This window comes from Nyctereutes procyonoides, unplaced genomic scaffold, assembly GCF_905146905.1.
Source record: "Nyctereutes procyonoides isolate TBG_1078 unplaced genomic scaffold, NYPRO_anot_genome, whole genome shotgun sequence".
Classification (NCBI taxonomy): Eukaryota; Metazoa; Chordata; class Mammalia; order Carnivora; family Canidae; genus Nyctereutes; species Nyctereutes procyonoides.
Genome location: NW_026575117.1, coordinates 15577223 through 15600440, shown reverse-complemented (window position 1 = coordinate 15600440; position 23218 = coordinate 15577223). Strand labels below are relative to the sequence as shown.

At 35.8% G+C, this 23218-nt stretch overlaps 1 protein-coding gene across 2 annotated transcripts in view; it reads left to right on the top strand.

Annotated features, from left to right (window-relative positions):
• Positions 1 to 22995, top strand: part of BRINP3 (BMP/retinoic acid inducible neural specific 3) — a 354638-nt gene extending 331643 nt beyond the window's left edge. For both annotated transcript variants that reach the window (XM_055334216.1, XM_055334217.1), the window contains one exon: positions 21586 to 22995. In XM_055334216.1, coding sequence (XP_055190191.1) covers positions 21586 to 22702 — 1117 coding nt within the window. In that variant the 3' untranslated portion in view covers positions 22703 to 22995. The remainder of the gene's footprint in view (positions 1 to 21585) is intronic.
• Positions 22996 to 23218: the final 223 nt, after the last annotated feature.

Here is a 23218-nt window from a genome sequence, read left to right as displayed (position 1 = left end):
GGGCAGCTCCCAGTCAGCCATGTGATCATGAGGGTCAACAACCAATATACTTACAACCATCTTGTACTCATACGATTAATCTTTTTTCCACTACAACCATTCTGTATCCATATAACCATTCTGTTTTTCACTATCAGTACAGTATTCAAAAAAATTACTAGAGATATTCAACACCTTATTATAAAATAGGCTTTGTGTTAGATGATTTTGCCCAATTGTAGGCTAATATAATTGTTCTGGGTAAGGTAGCCCAGGCTAAGCTATGATGTTTGGTACCTCAGATGCATTAACTACTTTTTCGACTTAACGATATTTTCAACTTACCAGAGGTTTATCAGGATACAACTCCATCAAAAGTGGAGGGATATCTATGCTTGTACTCACTTATATACTTCTAAGGTTGTGCTAGGTAATAGGAAGATCTTTGCTCGAATCCCTAATCTCCCATTTCTTCATTATCTATACAACCTTAGGAAAATTATTCAACCTCTCATTCTGTAATCAGCGCTGTAAAAAAATAATGTTAATAACATTTACCTCAGAGTAGTGAGAATTATATAAATATGTTAGGTAAAGTGCCTAACATAGCCACTTAATAAAGTTATATATCTTTCTCCTCTCTTAGATCCCATGTGAAAGCCCTTTGTGAAGAGCTGTGTCTATTACAAACCCATTTCTTCATCTAATTCCAGTTGTAATTTTTACTATACAACATTTTATTTCTTATTTGCATGGGAAGAAATCTAGGGTTAGAATGGTCTGGCATTTGGCTTAATTACATTCTACAGGCTATTTTTTAACAAAATTTTTTACATTGTCACAGAGCTTGGTTTGAAATCTGAGTAGTTTATACTCTCTGAGTTTGTGTGTGTGTGTGTGTTTATGATTGAGGGAAGAATATTAATTTAAACATAAAAAGTAGTAAATATTAAGAATCACTTTGAGATTTCTTTGTACCCTGTGCCCCAAAACACAATGTACTTGAGTCTAATCATACATTGGATGCCAACTTCTAATCTACAGGTTACTGATTAGGGATAAAGTGACACCATTAAATGACACCGAGGAATCTATTATTCAAATCCAGAGAGTGGGATATTTTACAAAACTGATCTCATTTCCTCAAAAATCAGTGGCATGAAGAGAAACAAAGAAAGCAAGACTGAAAAGACTCAAGGGACATACTGCCCAGTGAAATGAATAGAATCTCTTTGAATCCTGATTTTTAATAACTAAAAAATATATATTTTCAGTCTTTCAGAGAAATTTGTATATGGCCTGGATATTAGTCACTGTCAATAAATTATGGTTAATTTTTGTTATGTGATAATGGTAATTGTGATTATGCAAGTTAATGTTCTAACATTTTAATTTTTGAGATACATATAGAATTGCATACAGAATATTTAAGAGTGAAATGACATAAGATCTGAAATTTGCTTTAAAACTTTATAAACTACCCCAACCTCTCCTCCAGAAAAGGAGAAAAGGTGGATAAAACATATAAAACAAATACAAAATGTTGGTAGTGATTGAGGCTGGCTAATGAATACCTACCTGAAACTCAGGTGGAATTTCTACTGGTAGTATGTCTTTCAAAATTTCAGACCAACAAACTGTTTAAAGTTAATACAAATAATTGATTGTAGTCTCTTTCAGATTAGCCATTATGTCTTTACAAGCTTTAAGAAATTATTTCTAGAGTAAGGAACTTAATAAATAGCTATTAAATTGTATTATGTATTGTTATGTGCACATTTTAGTTTATACTAACACAAGATTTTTGTAGAAATTTGTTAAACATAAATGTTTAAAGGTTGGTACTACAATTTTAAAACCTTTTACAAGATGTTTCTTCTTAATGTACCCTGAATAACAATGAGATAGTTAGCTCTAGCACAGAACAATTAGATTACAAAAGGATTTAGACGCATTACTTCCATATTTGGAAAGGCATTATATTGAGAAGGTCAAGTATATTTTGCATAGAGTAGGAACTTAAATACCCAAAGTAGTGGCAATTGTTCCCTTTTAACCAACTATAACTTGATTTAAAGAGGTAATAATCTTTTTAAGTTGGAGAATAACTGTGAGGATTATGGTGTCCCTATACTCAAAGCACTGGATTTTTTTTTTACAATAATACAGAAAAACTGGAATCTGTCCTTGTGTACAGAAATTTCAAGAAACATAAGGCCCTTAAATCCATTGAGCAAAACAAGAACACAAAAGTATCATTGAGTATTTCATATGCAAATAGCTAAGTATAGCTTCAACTGATCCCTTCAATTCTCTTCAGGTAACTACTCTGTGAATAAAAACTCATATTTATCTCATTCCATTTTTGAATCAGAAAATCTATTTAGAACGGTAATGGAAATATGTTCATTTGAAATTGTGCTTAGTCTCTTTAGACTGTTATGTTTACACCAACTGCTGACATTGCAAGAACATTTGACGACACTTACCCCAGGGTGGATATCCAGTTATATGGTAGTCATGCTACTTTAAATTTAATTTGTCAAACAAATAACAGAAAGGACAGCAGGTGTTTTTGTCTAACCCCATTGGTTATGATTAGAGATATTACAAAACTATGAAAATTAATGTTGACATACCACTTTGAAAGCTAATTTGCTCGTGTATGTGACATGCCATAGCATATCTGAAATGTGTGTATTCCCACTTGGCAGAATAACACGTTATTTGTTGGAGCCTTTGGTTCTAAAAGCAGATGTTGTCCAGTTCAATCAATTTTCAGCTATTAATGGTAGCTTTTACCTACATTTGTGAGAGGCAGATACTTTCAATTAGTATTTTTCAGGAGCAACATGACGTTTATTCTGTGAGAAAGTCTACATTTTAATGTAGACTCATGTAGATAAACATTAGCAAGTATAGGCAGTACTGTACACAGCTTTAAGGAGCAATTTCATTTTCCTTTAATTTTACACTACACAGGAAGCAATGAAAGTTGATTACTCTTAGTGGAATGAAATGAAAAGAATAGAAATAGAGGGAATGGATTAGCAAAGTCAACATGCATTAAAAACTCCCCCAATGGCTGTCAGCTTTTGGGGGCAATACAGTTGCTTTGTTTCTCAGAGGATTCCTCAGAGAAACATATACATTTACTTCAAATCTCATTTCACTGTTAATGTGTAAGGAAGCCAGATAGAAAGCTGCAACAGAACGTGTTCAGAAAATCAATTTCATCTACTGTGTTTTGTGTGTATCAGAGGCATTAAGTAAAATATTCTTAAATCAATATTAAAATCACAATAAATAATTATCTGTCACCTTTTCTTTTCTACCGCTATTGGTGACTGACACAGGGCTTCTCTCTCATTCTGAACATCTCCACATCTCTCTGTGTCCAGAAAGCACTGAGCGTAGGGGATTATTAAGTCATCCTAAGTTATTATTGATTTAATTGTTCCACCTTGATCTCTATTGCTGATATATATAAAAACATAGGAATCTTTCCCATGTTCTTCTTTAAGAAACTGTGGAAAATAATAAACTCAGATATTGATGGTAGAACAAGAGTTTTTTTTAATGTGGATGGAAGTAACATTCATTTGCTATTTAGGGGAAAGGCAGATAGATGCTTTCTAGAGCATGGGATAAGAAGCTGGGATCTAGAAATATTTGTCAAATTATAAATGAGAGATAGATTTGAGGATTGACCTTTCTCTTTGCTCTCTTCGATTTTGCTTTACTCTAAAACTTCCCCCAAGTGTAATTTTTAATCCAAATACCCCACTGCTTGATAAAAGAAAACTGAATGGAGGAGAGTCTGATTGTTGGAAACATAGAACAGGTTTAGAAGCAAAAGAAAAAGGAATGGGTAACTGATTTTCAAGTCAAGGTGTTTCTACTTTGCTGAGAAGCATTCGTACCATATCTAAGAGAACCTTCTGTAAATTGAAGATAGGCAAATTGAACAAGCTATACTTATTTGTATATACTAAATATGCCTCTCACTTTATAAATTTCCTAATGAATTAGTTTATTCTTCAACATAATTTATTGAATGCATATTATGAGCCAGAACATGTTTCTGGGAATGTAACTGTAAATAAGTGAGATAAAAATTCCTACCTTCACTGAAGCTAACATTCTGGTGAAGAGAGATATTTATTTATTATTTTTTAAAACATTTATTTATTTGAAAGAAAGATAGCGTCTATGGGGGGAGGGACAGAGGGAGAGAAACTCAAGTAGACTCCATGCTGAGCACCGAGCCCCATAAGGGGCTTGATCTCATGACCCCAAGATCATGACTTGGGCTGAAATCAAGAGTCCCATGTTGGGATGCCTGGGTGGCTCAGCGGTTGGGCGTCTGCCTTTGGCTCAGTGAGTGGTCCCTGATCCTGGGATCCAGGATCAAGTCCCATATCAGGCTCCCCGCATGGAGCCTGCTTCTCCTTCTGCCTATGTCTCTGCCTCTCTTTCTGCGTGTTTCTCATGGATAAATAAATAAATCTTTAATAAAAAAAATAGCCCAATTTTCAACTGACTCTGCCATCCCAGAGCCCCAAGAGAGGCATTTAAAACAACATGGGAAAAAAAAAAAAACATAAATGCTATAAGAAAAATAAAGCAGAGAAGGGTTAGGAAGGGGCTGGAGTGACCAACAATTTTAAACAGGATATCTATGGAAATCCTCAACTAAGAAAATAAAAGATTAAATATCTGAAGGAGATGAAGTAGCTGAACATACAGATGAATGACCAAGGGAGTTCCAGGATGGCAAAAGAGCAAATGTAAATGCCCAGAAGCAGGAGCAAAGGAATGTTCTGGAGGAGAGAGGAGGCCATGAGGCTGGTGTGGAGTGAGAGAGTGGGAAAGAAATCCCCGTAAGGTTAGACGATGATAGGCGCCGTGGTTATGAAGGATCTTAGAGGTCACTCTAAAGACTTTTATGCTAAATGAAATGATTGGAAAGTTTTTATCTGAGAAGTGATATGATCCTGTGTAGGTATTGGAATCACAATGTGATCAGAAGGGAAGAGAAGAATTGCAAAACTTAATGTTAATAGGCAGAGTTGATGCCACCTCAACCTGTCTGCTTTCTAGATAAAAATAATATAATGTAAGGCACTTACCGGTGGCAGGAGGAGTGGAAGAATTTGACACAATTGTTTTTAATACCTTTAGGAAGAGAACATACTATGTTATTTTCTTTTCATTTGAAAAACTATGCCTTGAATACTGAAATGAAAGTTGTAGGTTTGGTTTAATCCTGTCTTTTTCCTGGGGAATGTGGTGCTTCAGTACAGTCTCAACAAAACAACTCTGGCAGTGATATATGGTGACATGCTTCTTTCAATTTAGAGGAATAGGAAGAGGTTGTGCTTCAGATCATTTATAGGAGTGATATATGTGGGAATAAACTGAAGTGAGAAATCAAGCATTTTTTGGAAGACTCCAAATACTTACTGTTAGGAAGACACTAAAAAGAGACTTTTGATTCAGTGGAAGAGGAAAAGTATACCTTGTATTTTTAAAAATCAGTATGTATTTATTGGTTTACTGACTTTGTTTCCCAATCTAAAGCTGCAAATGGATTCTCTAAGCTTTTCATTGCAAAAACAAAAGGCATTCTGAAATATACAGGACATTCAACTTGGCTTATGTGGCAGCATAATAAATGAAGTCATAATATACTAATACATAGAAATACCCAATGATTTCAATAATTTCAGTTAATGATCTACTTTTTGAAATTCTACTAAATTCTCATGAACCAAGAAAAGAAATTAATTCTCAACATCAATTTGGTATTGTTTCAAAAATAACTGCATTATAGAAATATGTCTAACTGAGGCTGAAAACATATTCTTAATTTTTTAAGTTGTTTTTTATTAAAACATACCTCCACCTCCAGGTTTTATTTTAAACAAGCATTGAAAATCTTTCCAGGGGGATCCCTGGGTGGCGCAGCGGTTTGGCGCCTGCCTTTGGCCCAGGGCGCGATCCTGGAGACCCGGGATCGAATCCCACGTCGGGCTCCCGGTGCATGGAGCCTGCTTCTCCCTCTGCCTGTGTCTCTGCCTCTCTCTGTGTGTGTGTGAGACTATCATAAATAAATAAAAATTAAAAAAAGAAAAGAAAAGAAAATATTTCCAGTGTGTTCAATAATGCCTGAAGAATCCACATTCTTGCCTAAGTTGTTAATACTTTTGTTGATTGTTAAGTGTTTTTCCTCTTTGTTCAGTGACATAAAATCACTTGTCCATTACGCCAATAGATGTAATTTTCTGTTTCAGATTGTCAGTCTTTATATATTTTAATTCCAAGAAAGTTCCAAGAATTTGGCTTGCTTGGCTTTTATTTGAGTTGCAAAAAAAAAAAAAAAAAAAAAAAAAAAAAAAAAAGTGACTTTCTGTAGAATTTCCTTCTGAAACCTTGTTACAGTTAGTATGCAGATTAACTCAACTTGGTCCACCCTGAGATATCCCTCAATCCCCAAGCACTGTGGGTTGCTCCCCACCCACCACAAGATCAAGGGACTATTTTGTTTCAAAGTTTGACTGCTTCTCAGAAACTTTTATCTTGTTCCCAGTAATCAATATTCTGCTACAAGTAAAGAAAACTTGATGAATTGACTCCCTAAAAACAGATTTTTCTTTTTTAAGTAACAGGAGTTCTGTAGAACGTAACTTGGCAAATGGCCCTGCAACTTGATTTAGATGTTGGTTCTTTTTTTTTTTTTTTTTAATTTTATTTATTTATTTATTTATGATAGTCACACAGAGAGAGAGGGAGAGAGAGGCAGAGACACAGGCAGAGGGAGAAGCAGGCTCCATGCACCGGGAGCCCGACGTGGGATTCGATCCCTGGTCTCCAGGATCGCGCCCTGGGCCAAAGGCAGGCGCTAAACCGCTACACCACCCAGGGATCCCTAGATGTTGGTTCTTAACTACAGTTTGCCTGCTTTTGTTTGGTTGGTTTTGTTTTTCTTGCCTTTCCCTTAACTTTTCTTGCATGTTTGTTGTCTTGAGTTCAGGAGATGGCTCTTGTGGCTTCAGAAATCAGAACCATTTTCAGGATAAGTAACAGGAAGAGATGTAGCAAGCATGGCTATTAACTTCTTTCAGGAAAAAAGAGACTATCCCAGACCATTGCTCATCAGACTTCTGTTTTATCAGAACTGTATCTAGTGCTAACTTAAAGGAAAACCGAGAAAGTGGTTTGGTTTGGTTTGGTTTGGTTTGGTTTGGCACATTGCGTTGAACAAAATCAAGCTTCTGTTTGTAGGAATGAGGGTCCTGTGGATATTGGATAGGCAATTAATAACCAATGAAACTCATTCTTAATTTATAAACCCTATTGCTGTTTCTCACATATCTCAGCTTGCCTTTGCCTCTTATACAACCAGATACTATAACAACTAATATATATTAGGATGACTTCATAAGTAAAAATAGAATGAGAAGAAATCTTGCCTGTGTTTACATAAGGACGTGTAATCATAAAGTTCAAACTAATCTCCTTCCCTACAAGAAACATTTAATGAAAACAATTCATGATTATTTTCCAACAGGTTTATTCTATGCTAGAAGGATAAGGAAACATGACTAAAAATGTTTACATAATAATAATTAAACTTCCAGAATCAAAGACAAGTTGGTTTTAGCCCTGTGTCCACTTAGGTGCTATTGTTTTACTTTCAAGCAAGGTACATGTGACATAAAAATCTATTTATTATTGCTCCAAAAAGAAACTGAGGTAGACCTACTCTTTCCTCAGTTAAGGCAATAGGATGGCTTGGAGACACGCTGATCCGAGCTATTTTAGAATCGCCTTTGTACCACATGATTCTTTTTCACTGTCATGTGACTTTAACATAATCTATAAAATATGGGATTTTAGATTATTAAACACCATGATGATATTAGGATGTCAGTGTGAATTATATTTTCATCTCACTTTGTGTTGGTTAATCCAGATACTGTATAGTAGTTCACATTTGGTTCAAAGCTTATATGGGCTGTCAAAGCATTTCAGACAATTGTCACCCAGGGTGGTGGGCTGAAAGCATAATTATCTAGAAAAGTATCCTATTTCAACATTTGCTCATATATGCCTTTATTGGGCCAGTAACACCATAGATAATATAGTGGACTCTGAAGAGAATGGACACCGGCTCATTTTTATAGACAGTCTGTGCTGTCACGTAAGGGTCACCTTGTGGAAAAATGGTAGTACTCACTTCATAGAGTTGTGCAAGGGCTAAATATATATATATATAAAATGTTTAACTAGTCCCTGGCACATAGTAAGTGCTCTTTATGTATTTGTGATTATTATTTAATGGTGCACATGAGGAGTGTGTGATTACTTTGGTGACTCTGAGGTTTGGAGAGAAGATGGTTTTGACTTCTCGTATATATATTCAATGGATGTGGTGAACTATCTCTAGAATGGCCCTTGTTAACTGTTGATTTGCAAATTACAAATAATTTTATAAGGTCAAACTATTTGTGTTAGAATAGGCATTTATTATACATCTCATATATAAATATGTAAAAGGAATTATCTGATTTTTTTACATCATGGTTTCAGCAGTTATTTGCATATAATATCTTTTTTATTCTATCTTCCAAAGGATTGTTTGATTACTGAAAGATACTAAGTGGCAATAGTAGCAAATGAAAAGAAAAGCAAAGATAAATTAAAATTAATTTGTAAGCAACAAACTGATAATACCTAACTTTCAAATAATTTCAAAATGGACTTACTGTTCAAAAATTAAATTAAGGCTAAACCTGCAACACTAAGGAATAAACTTGTGGATTTCCCCCCGTGCCAACAGAATAGATTAAACTCTTGAAATGACACAAGTTTCTATCTTTCTGCCAATTGATAAGAAGCTTCCATTTGTATTGTGGTTTACCCTGCAAGTGAGAGTACGGTACATTTTGAATACCGATTTGATTTGTGTCACTGCTGATATCATCCAGAGTGACTCATTTTTTTCCCTATCAGATCATATTTTGGTTAATGGAACATCTTGTGCACTGAGGAAAGAGAATGTTCTACATAATGTAAGTCTGCTTGAGAACCCAAGGATTAAAGTGATTGCTTTACTGTTTGTTTTCTGAATGGATGTTGAATGGTCATTTAAGGTAATCCATCATTTCCTGTAGTCTCCTTTGAAAAATAATGAGGCCAAAGAAGGCTACACATACTGAATTGCTTCTCTTTTCTAAACGGTCATTTGATTCACTTTTATTTTCTACAGACTTAAATGTAATATTAAGTTGGCAGAAAAATTAAGAGATAAAGCCTGTCTTAGTTAGTTTGGGTGGCTATCACAAAAATACCATAGACTGGGCGACTTGAATAACAAATGTGTATTTCTTACAAATCTGGAGGTTGGAGGATCAAGATCAAGGCATTGAAAGATGATGTCTAGTGTGAGGTCACGTCCCCCTTTATAAATAGCCATCTTCTCACTGTGCCTTCACATGGTGGAAACAGGGAAAAATAGCTGTCTCAGGTCCCTTTTTTAAGGGCACTAACTCCATTGATGATGGCTCCATGCTCATTACCTAATTACTCCCAAAGACCCTAACTCCAAATACTATATTAAGAAAAAGGATTTCAACATATAAAATTGAGTGGATATAAACGTTCAGTCCATTATAATACCTGCATACCTTTCTTTCTGATGAACAAAATTATGGGATATAGGGTTGCAGGTTTTTGTTATATTAGCAAGCCAAGCAGGCCAAACTTTTAAAAGTGTTATTCCTTTAATCATAGTTCAAATTTTGCTACATTTAACACATGTGCACACAAACCATAACATTCCCTTTTTCCTATAAAGGGTGACATTTTTAGGGCCATAAGCACCATTTTTTTTCTGGTGAGATTGTGGCATAGTCATTAACTATCTTTATGGTTCAGAGTATAGTAGTACTTTATCCTCAACACTTGGCAATATTCATATAAAGCCATTGCCCTGAGCATGTGGTTTTAAGACATTTTTGATACATGAAGGAACTCTGAAAGGTGAGGGTTTTTTTTTTTTTTTTTTGGTGTTTTTTTCTTTCAATGGTAAACTTTCTGTCAACTATAAAACTCCTGAATTTCCATTTACATAAACACCTTGAAGATGACCAGTTTGGGGACTATAGCCCAGTCAACCAAATTCTTAAAAAATAACTTATTATCCAGAATGCCATATTGTTATTTAGTGAACTAGCTGTCACATAACTCCTAATTTGGTTAATCAGATTTGTTCCTGTAAGAAACTTAAATGGGAATCCAAATTATTATCATAAAACTTCTTAGTGATCATGGAATAAGAGCAAGTGTTTTAGTTGGTTGACTTTCTTCCAAACGGCATTACATTTTAATATCTGGTTACATTTGTGGATCGCTTCTCAGACTTTTGGCTAAGATCAAGTGTGGATACATTCGTGGTCACAAATAATAACTTGCCAAGAGGTCAGAATCCACTCACCATTTTGTCAGGGCAACCTCATGCCCATAGGATGCTAGATAAACATTACTAAATATCACTATACTGAATCCCCAGCTTTCTTTGTTCTGATGTTTCCATCCTCTTTATTTAGATAAATAGTATTAGACATATGTAAATACCATTGATTAGTCTGAAGTTACATTCTTTTGTTCCAGTTTCTGGTTTAGGAGATACTCTATTGAGGGGTACCTGGGTGGCTCAGTGGTGGAACATCTACCTTCAACTCAGGGCATGATCCCAGATCCCACGATAGAGTCCCACATTGGACTCTCTGTGGGGAGCCTGCTTCTCCCTCTATCATGTCTCTTTCTCTCTCTCTCTCTCTCTCTGTGTCTTTCACAAATAAATATATAAATAAATCTTTTTTAAAAAAAAGGAGATAATCTATTGTTCTTTTTTCAAAATTACTTCATATCTATAGTGTCTATATAGTACAGATTAATAATTAAATTAGTAGTTTTTGGATTTCTCCGTCAGTTAGGCATCCAAATCTTGATTTCAGCTCAGGTCATGAGATGGAGTACCACGTAGGGCTCTGCACTGAAGATGGATCCTGCTTAATATTCTCTCTCTTCATCTCACTGCCCACTCCTCTGTGTGTGTGTGTGTGTGTGTGTGTATATATATATATATATATATAATAAAATTAATAGTCTGAAAATAATCCTACGCAATATCACATTTATAATCTGCAGTATATTCAATGAATCCTTTGCAAATTTATGGTCAGACTACAGTGCTGGTGTTCACACTTACAGAATACAAATTATTCATACACTACCCACAGTTGTTCATTAATTTGAAAAGTATAAACAATATACATAATACTGATGTCCTGTAAGTTAAAATTGTAGTGCTTTCAGATTTTCACATTTTCTTGTGTGATACATACAAATGTGATTTTCCAGCTTTTTATCATTTATTATCAAGATCATCAGGGTGAAGTTCTTGCCACATGGAAGCAGAGAGTTGAAAATATGTCTAAAAATATAGGCCTTTGCATCCAACATGGAAAAGGGTAAAAATAATGTGTAAGGGTGGGATGCCTGGGTGGCTCAGTGGTTGGGCGCCTGCCTTCGGCCAGGTCGTGATCCCAGGATCTGGGATCGAGTCCCGCTTCGGGCCCCCTGCAATGAGCCTGCTTCTCCCTCTGCCTATGTCTCTGCCTCTTTCTCTCTCTCTCTCTCTCTCCCTCTCTGTGTGTGTTTCTCATGAATAAATAAACGAATCTTTAAATAATAATAATAATAATGTGTTAGGGTGAAAACAATCACAAAAATACCACATCCTCATGTGGATTTGTTTTTTTGTGATTGTGAACTCATGGTCAAAATAATTTTATCTATATTGAATTTTCAAATCCTTTGTAGGATGTACAGTCCTCTAGAAAATGTATATGTTTAGTTTTACCACACTACAACAATTTTAGAGCACTTTAAAATAATTATTTTCATTCCTGGTTTTGAATTTATAGATTATGTATTTTTTTCTTTCCACTAACAATGATGCCAGGGCAGGCACTCATTTTGCTCTCTTTCTTTGCTAAATGTTGGTAGCTTTTGCTGTTGTTTTTTTAAGTTGACTCTTTCTTTAATTTCATAGTTTCTGTCTTCCCAAATATAGTGGATCTACAATTCAACTTCCTGCTTGTCAAGTGTACCATACTTTGTCTCTGATACCTAAGACAACCACCCCATCCTTTAGGATCAAGCACATGTACATCTTCCCTCATACTGTTCTTTTACTTCAATTTTAGCCTGTGAAGTTTACTACATCTTTTTTTCCATATTATGATGCATTAAAATAGTTATTGCCAGAATTATTTGGCATTTTGCATTGAGGAGTTTTAAAGAGTATTCTCTCTGACATTTTCCCTCAAACGTAAGTCTATAATTCAATTTTGACTTAGCAGTTTTGTTTGGAGGGATCAGGAAGGAATTTTGTTGGTCTCTAGGAATTCCTTTCTTTTTTTTTTTAAGATTTTATTTATTCATTCATGAGAGACACAGAGAGAGAGAGGCAGAGACACAGGCAGAGAGAGAAGCAGGCTCCATGCAGGGAGCCCGATGTGGGACTCGATCCCAGGACTCCAGGATCACCCTGTGGGCTGAAGACAGATGTTTAACTGCTGAGCAACCTGGGCATCCTGGTCTCTCGGAATTCCAATGAAATAACAGTCAGTTTCTTTTTTTCCAAGGAGCTTATACTCCAATGAAGTAAACCTACATGTAGGAAATTACAGATATTATCATGAATAGTATACTTCAGTTGAAACAATGAGATAAGAATCTCTTAAACTGCAATACATGGTTATAAATGGCTTAATTACAAATTTAATGATATAGTTAACTGATACACCCATTCAAGGAATTTAGTTGTTGTAAGTGAGGTTGTCAAAAAAAAGACTGTTTAGTAGGTTCTTGCTTTATATGAGGCACAAAGGGACAAGTTGATATCCACTGTTATAGAAAACGATGATTGTATTATGAGAGAAGAAAATGGTAAGTTTGGAGACATTTATTTGAAGGGATATTTCTCTGACAAACTTGAGGATATCATGGACAGTTTGTGACATAATTGTGTTCATAGGTATATGAGTAGATGGACATCGAATTTGGGCAAGTTATATTTTTTTATTTAATTGGAAAATATCCTTTAAATGTAAATAGCATTAGTTTCTAGTTTTAGAAAAAGGTTAAAATTGATTAAATTATTTAAATGATGGTGTTAAGAATAGTTTATTGATCTTCTCTAAGTTGATAAGAAATTGGTCATGAAACGTACTTTGAAAAACAGATTTGGTGAAAATAAGACAATGTTTAAAAATATTCATCACTTACTGGAAATCGAGAAATCCATATGAAATATTAACAACTACAGCAACAAAACAATGAAGGACATTTCAAATTTAGCCTTAAATTTGCTTTTTCAACTTCTTCTCTTGTTCATTAATTTATTCACTTATATTAAATTTGAAGTATTAGGATCAGAAATGAATATGGCTATGTAAGATGAAATGGAATGGCCTCATTATAAGTATTTTATTTTAAATTCCTGAGTAATATTATTTAGATATTTTTAATTTGATCCATAATGCACAAAATTTAAGACTAATAAAAGTTTAAAAGGTTGTAATGGGGGGAATCTAAGCATAAATATTGTACAGTAAGTATGTTGTCAAAGTAAAATAGTGAAGTAAAAAATATATATATTTTTCTTCACAGAAAATATAATACAATGAGAAATACAGATGATTTGGTAATAATGACTTGGTGAAATGAACATTAATGGTGGATGAAAGCCAGGATGTTATGCATGTACTTAGGACAAACCGGATTTACCTATTTTGCAAAACAACTGCATTTGTGTTCAATATTCATCAATTACACTAACAATTTCAGTTTCTTTTTTAGAAAAGAATTTGTTATATGTAAAGAATTTACATTTGTTACATTTGTTACATATAACAAATAATTTTTAAGCACTTTTAACATCTAATGTGACTTGGGGGCAACGTAGTTCAATTTTTGATAATCTTTGGAAGAAAATTAAATAGGACTCAAATTAGGAAAATGCTGGTGTTCTTTTGATAATATCTTCTCTTTACTTACAGTAACATAACTGTGTTCATTTTTGTGTGACTCACATTTCACAGCCTGAATGTTGACCTGTTTCTTTTCATATTTTATGCCACAGGTAGAAGCAAAACATGTCTATTGATTTTTTTGAACTATAGTATCTAATATAGCATCTCTGGGGACAAAATGTTTCAGTAGCTCTCTAAAAAGTAAGCAGATTCATCTGAGTATACCGCTCAACCAAATGTGTTACAAATTAGTTGGACTGAAACCTTTGTTTATTGTTGTCCTACTTATTAATTTCTGCTTTTCTTCCTTGAGCTGTTTTTTTTTTTAAGATTTTTTATTTATTCAGAAAGACACAGAGAGAAGGCAGAGACATAGGCAGAGGGAGAAGCAGGCCCCCCGTAGGGAGCCTGATGTGGGACTGGATCCCAAAACTCTGGGATCATGCCCTGAGCCAAAGGCAGATGCTCAACCGCTGAGCCACGCAGGCGTTCCAGTTGCTTGAGCTTTTGATGTCATATCCAAAAAAATAACTGGGAGTAATAAAGACCAGATGTACATTCAGTTTTGCCACTTAGTAGCTGTAGGAGTTTGGACAAGATCTAGTCGCTTAAGCGTTAAAAGCCATGCCTTTAGGTAGGGGTAACAAGCATCTTTACCCAGGGAGTAGTGAGCACTGGGCGGAGTAAATAAATAATGCCTGTTAAAGTACTGTAGTACTGTGCTCACGGTAAAACCTCAAAGGATGTCACGGCCAGGTAATACTTTCCTTAAAATAAAACCTACATCTTCAACTGTTTCATTCTCTTTTTCGTTGTCTTTCTGCAAGCCAAACTGATAGTAGATACTTGAATTAAAATGTGTCTATATATGTGTCTATAGACGTGTACCCATATACATATGTGGTATGTAGATGCTTCCTTGGGAGACCATGGCTGAGGGACCTTTAACAATGACATTCTTTTTCTTGGGGTGTAAAACTGTTTCTAAGAGTGAGACTATTAAGTGTTGGGAAAGTCAACATGAGCCCCAGGCCACACTGCCAAGGCTGAGATGGTCAGAGCAGCAGAATTGGAAGAGGGCAAGTGATGGAATATTATTTGGTATTATCCATTCTGTGACTGAGCTAATAATCAGCTTATGATTGTTTAAATAGCTGTGGGCACTTAATCCCAAATTCATATTTAGTTTAAAGTATTAGATGAGAAACCCAAATCTATGAAGGCTGAAATGAAATGCTCTACTCAAAAGAGCGATATTTAACTTCAAAAAGAAACTGAAATTATATTGCTTAGGTTTTAAGATTTGGATCCACATTGCACAGATTTGGAGAGCAATAAAAGATTAGAAGGTTGAAATAAGGGACCTTTGAAATAAGATTATTAGTGTTCAGAGAGGATTTAACCGTGAGAGGAGGTAATTGTTTTTGTATCAACATATGTTCTAATACCTCAGTGCAAACCATCACACATCAGAATATATGTCCTGAATTTGAGCAATATTGTCTTTACACATTTTAGCTTCAAAACTATCACAAAGAGGCTATACATGCACTTTTAAATATAGTCTTGACCATGTTATCAATAACTGTGTCTATTTTGATAAAGATAAAATGCAGAAATAAGTGTAATATTATGCATGCAGTGCAAGAATTGTTGTAGATACATTAAAATTTTCAATTTTCTGGAGGAATAAAGCATTTGCATTAAAGAAAGTACATACAATGATATTTATTTAAAAGATAAGAGTAGTAACAACAGTAATAATAAAAATAAGCATTTACATTTATTTCCCATTTATTCTGTGCATAAGCACTCTTTTAAGTGCTTTTCCTGAAATTGTGCTTTCATTTTTAACAACAACCTCTACTTTATTCCCAATTTATATATGGCGTAAATGAAAATAAATTCAAAGTTGATAGTTTGGCTGCCCAAATGTGATTGAAGCCAATAGAGTGTACTGTCACTCAAAAATTAAACTTTAATCATAATCAACAGTCATTTTATCAAGTTAAAAGTCATTTTATCTTCAATGCTGTCCAGCTATAGCCAATATTTTCCTGAGATCATTTGTTAAGTACTTTTTCTCATATCCTGTGGAACAACACTTTCAACCATATTTTTTAAAAAGTTAAATTTGCTTCTGAGTTTGTCTTCATTGTCATACTTAAAAGATATGTAACCGAAAATCATTAAAACTATGAACCTCGGTATTTTTAAAATTTTAAATGAGGTCAACCTTTGGAAGCTACTGTGAAGAATTTTTAATAATGAATACAAAGTAACTGGTCCTTGACATGAGAGGTATTCACTAAATAATTAATATAACAAATGAGAATTCATTTATTAAGGTAGGCTTTCGCGTTTGCTTTGTTCTTCAGTGAATGCACGTAACAAATTTCCTAGTGTGGGGTTTGCACACTGTAGAGTACACGGTGGTAGCAGAGACCCACATGCTAATTCACAGCCACCTAATGCTGACTCTTCTTCACAGAAATTGTGACTTTACTCTCTTTGAACATATTTTTTCATGCCAATGGCTAGATGGTATTTAAAAAGCCCCTAGCCTCTATTTGGTTTGTTTTTCTTACATAGGAACCTTGTCCCCAATGGGTACATAATATCCTCTGGGATTGCATCATTCTGGGCCCTACTCTTAGAAATTCACACAAGATCTCTGGAGTGAGGCCCAGGAATCTGTTTCACCAATCACACTTAACATATTCAAAACTGCAAGAATAATACTATATCTTAGTGGATATTCTTAATAACAGGAACATTTTAGGGATAAGCATTTCATTCACATTGTTGCATTAGGAGCAGCCACCACATGTGAGATGGTGATGATGGGGTTTATATGTTACATCATTCCACTGACGAAAGATAGGCAAGCAAAGTCAGGAACAAGTGACAGGTCAGAAAGCTCTCTCTATTCCCCAGGGTCATGCAGAACCAGACTTTGAAACAATGTTCTTTGAGCTCTGGTTAAGGTTAAGGAGGCTAAGTGACCTGTCCCAGGTCACTGGGTAAAGCACTGTCCAGAAATCAGGTATTCACCTACTAGTCTAATGCTCTTCTGATGCTCATGTGACACGTATCCGGTGGAGAGAATATCTTAAATACATGGAGAATATTACAGATTGAACCAAGACAAGTTAAACAGTTGTCTAAAGTTCTCAAATTAGTAGCCCATGTGATTCCTCAAACATAAACATGTTATAGGCTTTCAGTTTAAATTTTAACTTAAATTTTAACTTAACTTTAGAAGGCATTTTTCTCTTTTTAGTACTATCCCATATGAGCCTTACGATTGTAGAAATTATTTCCAAAATGCAAGATCTATTCCTGATAGATAAGGAGCTCCTCCTCTTCCTGAAATGTTCCACATCATACTATCACATGCCAATGGCTTTTTAAATTCTAATTTAATTAAAGTTTTATTTTATTTAAATTTATTTATTTATTTATTTATTTATTTATTTATTTACTTATTATTTATTCATGAGAGACACAGAGAGAGACAGAGAGGCAGAGACACAGGCAGAGGGAGAAGCAGGCTCCATGCAGGGAGCCCGACTTTTGACTTGATCCCGGGTCTCCAGGATCAGTCCCTGAGCTGAAGGCAGTGCTAAACCGCTGAGCCAGCCGGGCTGCCCCTAAAATTAAATTTTAATCTCAGTTTTCTGTCTTCTGTTCTTCATAACCCATAGTTCCTTCATTCTAATTTCTGTCTCTCCCTCCCTCCTTACTCCTTTCTCCTTTCCTTTTTTTAGTAAATATTTATTGAAGTACAATAAATACATGTCACAAACCACATCACATATTGATAACAAATAACAGAAGATCTGTCTGCCAGGAGTGCATCTTTTGACATTACATCCTCTAGCCTTAGCCCCAGGAGACACCAAATAATTTGTGGAAATAAAAGCTATAGATGCATTTTTTTTTAAAAATGTAGTACTACTTTCTTTAAATATTTAAGTTTAAAAGGAAATAGTGTTAAGAAGATACTTGTTACAGCCTACTTTTGGTTTATGTTTTCATTAAATTAATTTTTAAAGCTACCTAGCAATTAAGCTTATCTACGATAAGTTTAAAATGCTTTAAAATAAAGAAAAAAGCAGTTGAATTTTACTTTGTTGGGAAAAATAAAATTACATGATTATTTGGGTAAATGAAAAACCCAAAGTGGCTCCCTTCTCTATTTTTGACTACTGCTTTAGCCAAGATTTTAAAAGGAGTAAAGAAAAGACTGATTATTCAGGAAAATTAAATGTTTTCCTTTAAAAATCTATTCTCTGCTTGTGAAATACAGTAAAAATGCCAAAAGGTAGGTAGTAGGCGAGAAAGGAACAAGAAGCCGAAAAGAAGAAAATCCACACGTTAGCTTTTCCGTCCCAGGATACGGGAGCTTTGACAGTGTGCCAAGTTATCAATATTCATACATGACAAGCTGAAACCCACGAAGCCAAAACACATTCCTTCAGTAATGCATCTGCAGGGACGTGAAAAGGATTGGAAGAGATTGAAAGCTGAAAAAGCCATTGCTTTTCTAAAGTGTCCAAATGCTTCTTTCTCAGTGCCCTAGTTTTGTGAGCTCTGTCTTTAGCCTTAGGTCTATTTATTTCATTTTTTGTTTGTCCTTATGATTTGGAAACATGATTAGAGCTTACAGTGAAAGATGATTTGGCTCAGGGAATTTATGCTTTGGTTTCAGGGAAGAAAATATAATTTTCAATCCATATAGGATATATATTATATATTCTTTATATTAGAAAGACTCAAATAGAATTACAGAAGGGGGGGCGGAGAAGAGAACATAGAAAAGAAGGGAAGAAAGGAAGAAAATAAGAAAGAAGGGAAAGAAAGGAGGGAGAGAAGGAGGAAGGAATAAGGACAGAAAAGAGAAAGAAGCCAAGCCAGATGCTAATGGCCTGTGAAAGAGAAAACTGATGGAATAAATATATCAGTAACTGCAGATTAAAAATCAGTAATCATTTCTATATATCTAGACTGAATACAGAAATAAGCAAGTGTTTTCACAACACCACAGAAGGAGGCTTTTTGCACATTTATTCTGCAGGAGAAAACAAGAACCAGACTAGAAAACAAGTGATCCTCATGTAGACGCAGGGCTCACAAAGTGCCAAAGAGCCTCACATCATTGCTATTTTGCCACCTCTGGGTGTACTCTTGGGAGAGTTTATCTGAGAACTTACTTTTAAAGAATCTGGAGAGAGATCCCTGGGTGGCGCAGCGGTTTGGCGCCTGCCTTTGGCCCAGGGCGCGATCCTGGAGACCCGGGATCGAATCCCACGTCGGGCTCCCGGTGCACGGAGCCTGCTTCTCCCTCTGCCTGTGTCTCTGCTTCTCTCTCTCTCTCTCTCTCTGTCTGTGTGACTATCATAAATAAATAAAAATTAAAAAAAAGAGAGAGAGAGAATCTGGAGAAAGTTAGAACTGAATTTAATAGGTTTGGGTTTCTAGTCAGAGTTTTTCAGTGTGAGAAATAATTAAGAGGAAGATGTTTTAGGCTTTGGTTGGGTTTCATCTAGTTTTTTGTTTTGTTTTGTTTTTCTTTTCTTCTGGGTTTAAACCAAAAAGTTACATTTAGGGAAAGTAGAAAAGTTTTTATATGTTTAATTGTGCAAATGTCAAAGTGTATGTTGTGGAACTCCACTTCCTGCAACTCGAGAGTTGGGTCTTTACCATTGTATTAAATATTATATTTTAGGGCTTTAAATTTCACTCAAAATTACATTTTTTGAGAAAATGTCTTTTAATTCATCTGTGCATTTGACTCAAGATTCGGGAAACATTAGAAAGGGCTGTGATCTCCTGATATTCCACTTGACCCTGGATATATAGCACTGAACAGTCACCCATGCCTCTAGCAGGCTGAATAATATATTTAATAGGATAAATGGAGTACCAACAAGTAGGTACACAGTGATATAGAGTTTTAAGTGAGAAATAGGTACCATGGAAAAATAGGTAAGTGCCATGAGAGGAGTTATTTGATTTATTTGGGAAAAGAAGGAGGAAAATAAAAAATTATATATATATATATATATATATATATATATATATATATATATATATGTTTTGCATTGCAAGGGGAGGGTGGGCAGGGAACAAGAATGAGCATGTAATATAAATAGCTCAAATATTGTTATGGATATCTAAGACATTGTTTTTATCAATTATTTACACAGATTAATACCTGTGTTTCACCAGTATTCAGCATATACAAAGTCTTTGAAACAGCAGCAGTGTACAAGTCTAAAGAATGGAGTATAATAGATTTATTTTGCAGAAAATCTCATAGGTACTAAATAATGACCAGCAGAAAGGCATAAGAATGTAAAAAATACATACATTGTGTGATATTCTAAACACATGCATACCACCTGAGCCTAAGAATTTCTCACAAGAACTCAATATGGAAGATACCTCTATTCCCATTTTTCACATGAGAGAATGGCAGGATATCGACGCAGTTCAATTCTTCCTTGATCCCACAGCTATGATGAAAACAAAGAATTATCTGATTTCCGGGCCACACAATTTTCCTTCATTATTCTACTGAGATTTCTAAACACACCAAAGGAGTTTGAATAATGTGGGGAAAACATGAAAAGTAAAATCTTACATTTGCATCATGATTAGCCTGATTTCTGGGTATCAATAAGGAAAAATGGTAATGATTCAAATCAAACGCATTAAACTGACACACTTAACCCTTATTAAAACAACTTGTAGATGATTTTAACGAGATATTTTCAACAATTTTCTGGAGCAGCCCGTTAAGAATAAAGTCAAACATGTTTTAATAATATTTTCCTCCTCAGTGGGTACTTGTTCTGTCAATATTGATAAAACCCTAGAATTTAAATACATTGATTGACATCTTAGAGTTGTTTCTTTTTCTTTCATTCTTATTTTACTTTCTATTTAGCTTCCTGCAGCGTTGGTACTTTATGCAGCTAAGAGTGAATGAATGAGCAGTCACCCTTTATATGCTCTAATTCTACTCTAGGTATCTAATGATAATGCCACATCTACTTCCCGTTGCTGGAGAGCATTTCGAGACAAGAACTGACCCAATTATGTTCACAATCAGCTTCCGAGTACACTAGCGAAATGACATGCAATCTCTTCAGAAAGCAATCCCCGCAATATTCCAGTTTGAATCCAATATAGCCACACCTAACCTTGTGCAAGGAAGAATGAAAACAAACAAACAAACAAAGACCCAATACCAAAAATCACATAATACGTGTATCAATATCATATGCAACAGGCCTCTCTGTTTTCAATTATAAACTATGTGGATCATTTATCTCCGTGAAATATATCTGGAGCTAAGCTAAGAAATGCTAGTGAAGGTCTCACAGCTAAGGTTGACCTTCTCACACTCACACTCACACACACACACACACACACACACACACACAATGCCCGTGTATTTATGCAGACTCGTGTTGTTTTGTGTTTCTAGAACCTCAACCTACTGGCTCACTCGCATCCAGTCCTTCCTCTACTGCAATGAGAATGGCCTCCTGGGCAGCTTTTCGGAGGAGACGCACTCGTGCACGTGTCCGAATGACCAGGTGGTCTGCACCTCGTTCCTGCCCTGCACCGTGGGCGACGCCGCGGCCTGCCTGACCTGCGCCCCCGACAACCGCACCCGCTGCGGCACCTGCAACACCGGCTACATGCTCAGCCAGGGGCTCTGCAAGCCCGAGGTTGCCGAGTCCACGGATCACTACATCGGCTTTGAGACGGACCTGCAAGACCTCGAGATGAAATACCTGTTGCAGAAGACGGACAGACGGATGGAGGTCCATGCCATTTTCATCAGCAACGACATGCGCCTCAACAGCTGGTTTGACCCCTCCTGGCGCAAGCGGATGCTCCTGACCTTGAAGAGCAACAAGTACAAGTCGAGTCTGGTCCACATGATCTTGGGTCTCTCTTTGCAGATCTGCTTGACTAAAAACAGCACGTTGGAGCCAGTGTTGGCCGTCTACGTCAACCCCTTCGGAGGCAGCCACTCCGAGAGCTGGTTTGTGCCTGTGAATGAAAACAGCTTCCCGGACTGGGAGCGGACTAAGCTGGACCTCCCACTGCAGTGTTACAACTGGTCGCTGACTCTGGGCAACAAATGGAAGACGTTTTTCGAGACGGTGCACATCTACCTGAGGAGCCGCATCAAGTCAAACGGCCCCAATGGCAACGAGAGCCTGTACTACGAACCTCTCGAATTTATTGACCCTTCCCGCAACCTGGGCTATATGAAAATCAATAACATTCAAGTGTTTGGTTACAGCATGCACTTCGACCCTGAAGCCATCCGGGACTTGATTCTGCAGCTGGACTACCCCTATACTCAGGGATCCCAGGACTCAGCACTTTTGCAGCTTCTAGAGATAAGAGACCGTGTAAATAAACTCTCCCCGCCCGGTCAGCGTCGTCTAGACCTTTTCTCTTGCTTGCTTCGTCACCGACTCAAGCTGTCTACTAGTGAGGTGGTGAGGATCCAATCTGCTCTGCAGGCGTTTAATGCCAAATTGCCAAACACAGTGGATTACGACACGACCAAATTATGTAGTTAACCATAAATGTCAAGCACAACCCAAAACCTTGAAGGAGTTTTTACAGTGCTTTTGTGGAACGGTTTATGTCTGGAAGAGTACCCTTAAATTGTCTTTTCAATATCTGTCTTATATCAGTCAATAACATTGGATGGCAATTTACACACATGAACTCGCTGACAATGAATATATTATACTGCAGTTTTGGTTTATGAATGAAATAAATACTGACACCAGTCTAGAAGACATTCTACTTTTTACAATAAATTTCATTTGTAATTTTATATGTTCCGTGGCAATGCTTTTGTGCATTACATCCTCTAGAGGGAACATAAAAAGATACCAATAAAATTTTGTAGCTGAACAGTTATTAAAAAGAAGTGCTGTGGGATTCCTTTTTTCCATGAAACGACTTTTATTTTGATACAGCTTGTTAGAACCTGGGGAAAATTCACCAAGAGTTTTTTAATGGAAACATTTGAAGGTCCCCTTCAGTGGCCTTTAGAGAAAAGCCAGCTCGCTAGAATCTTTAGTATT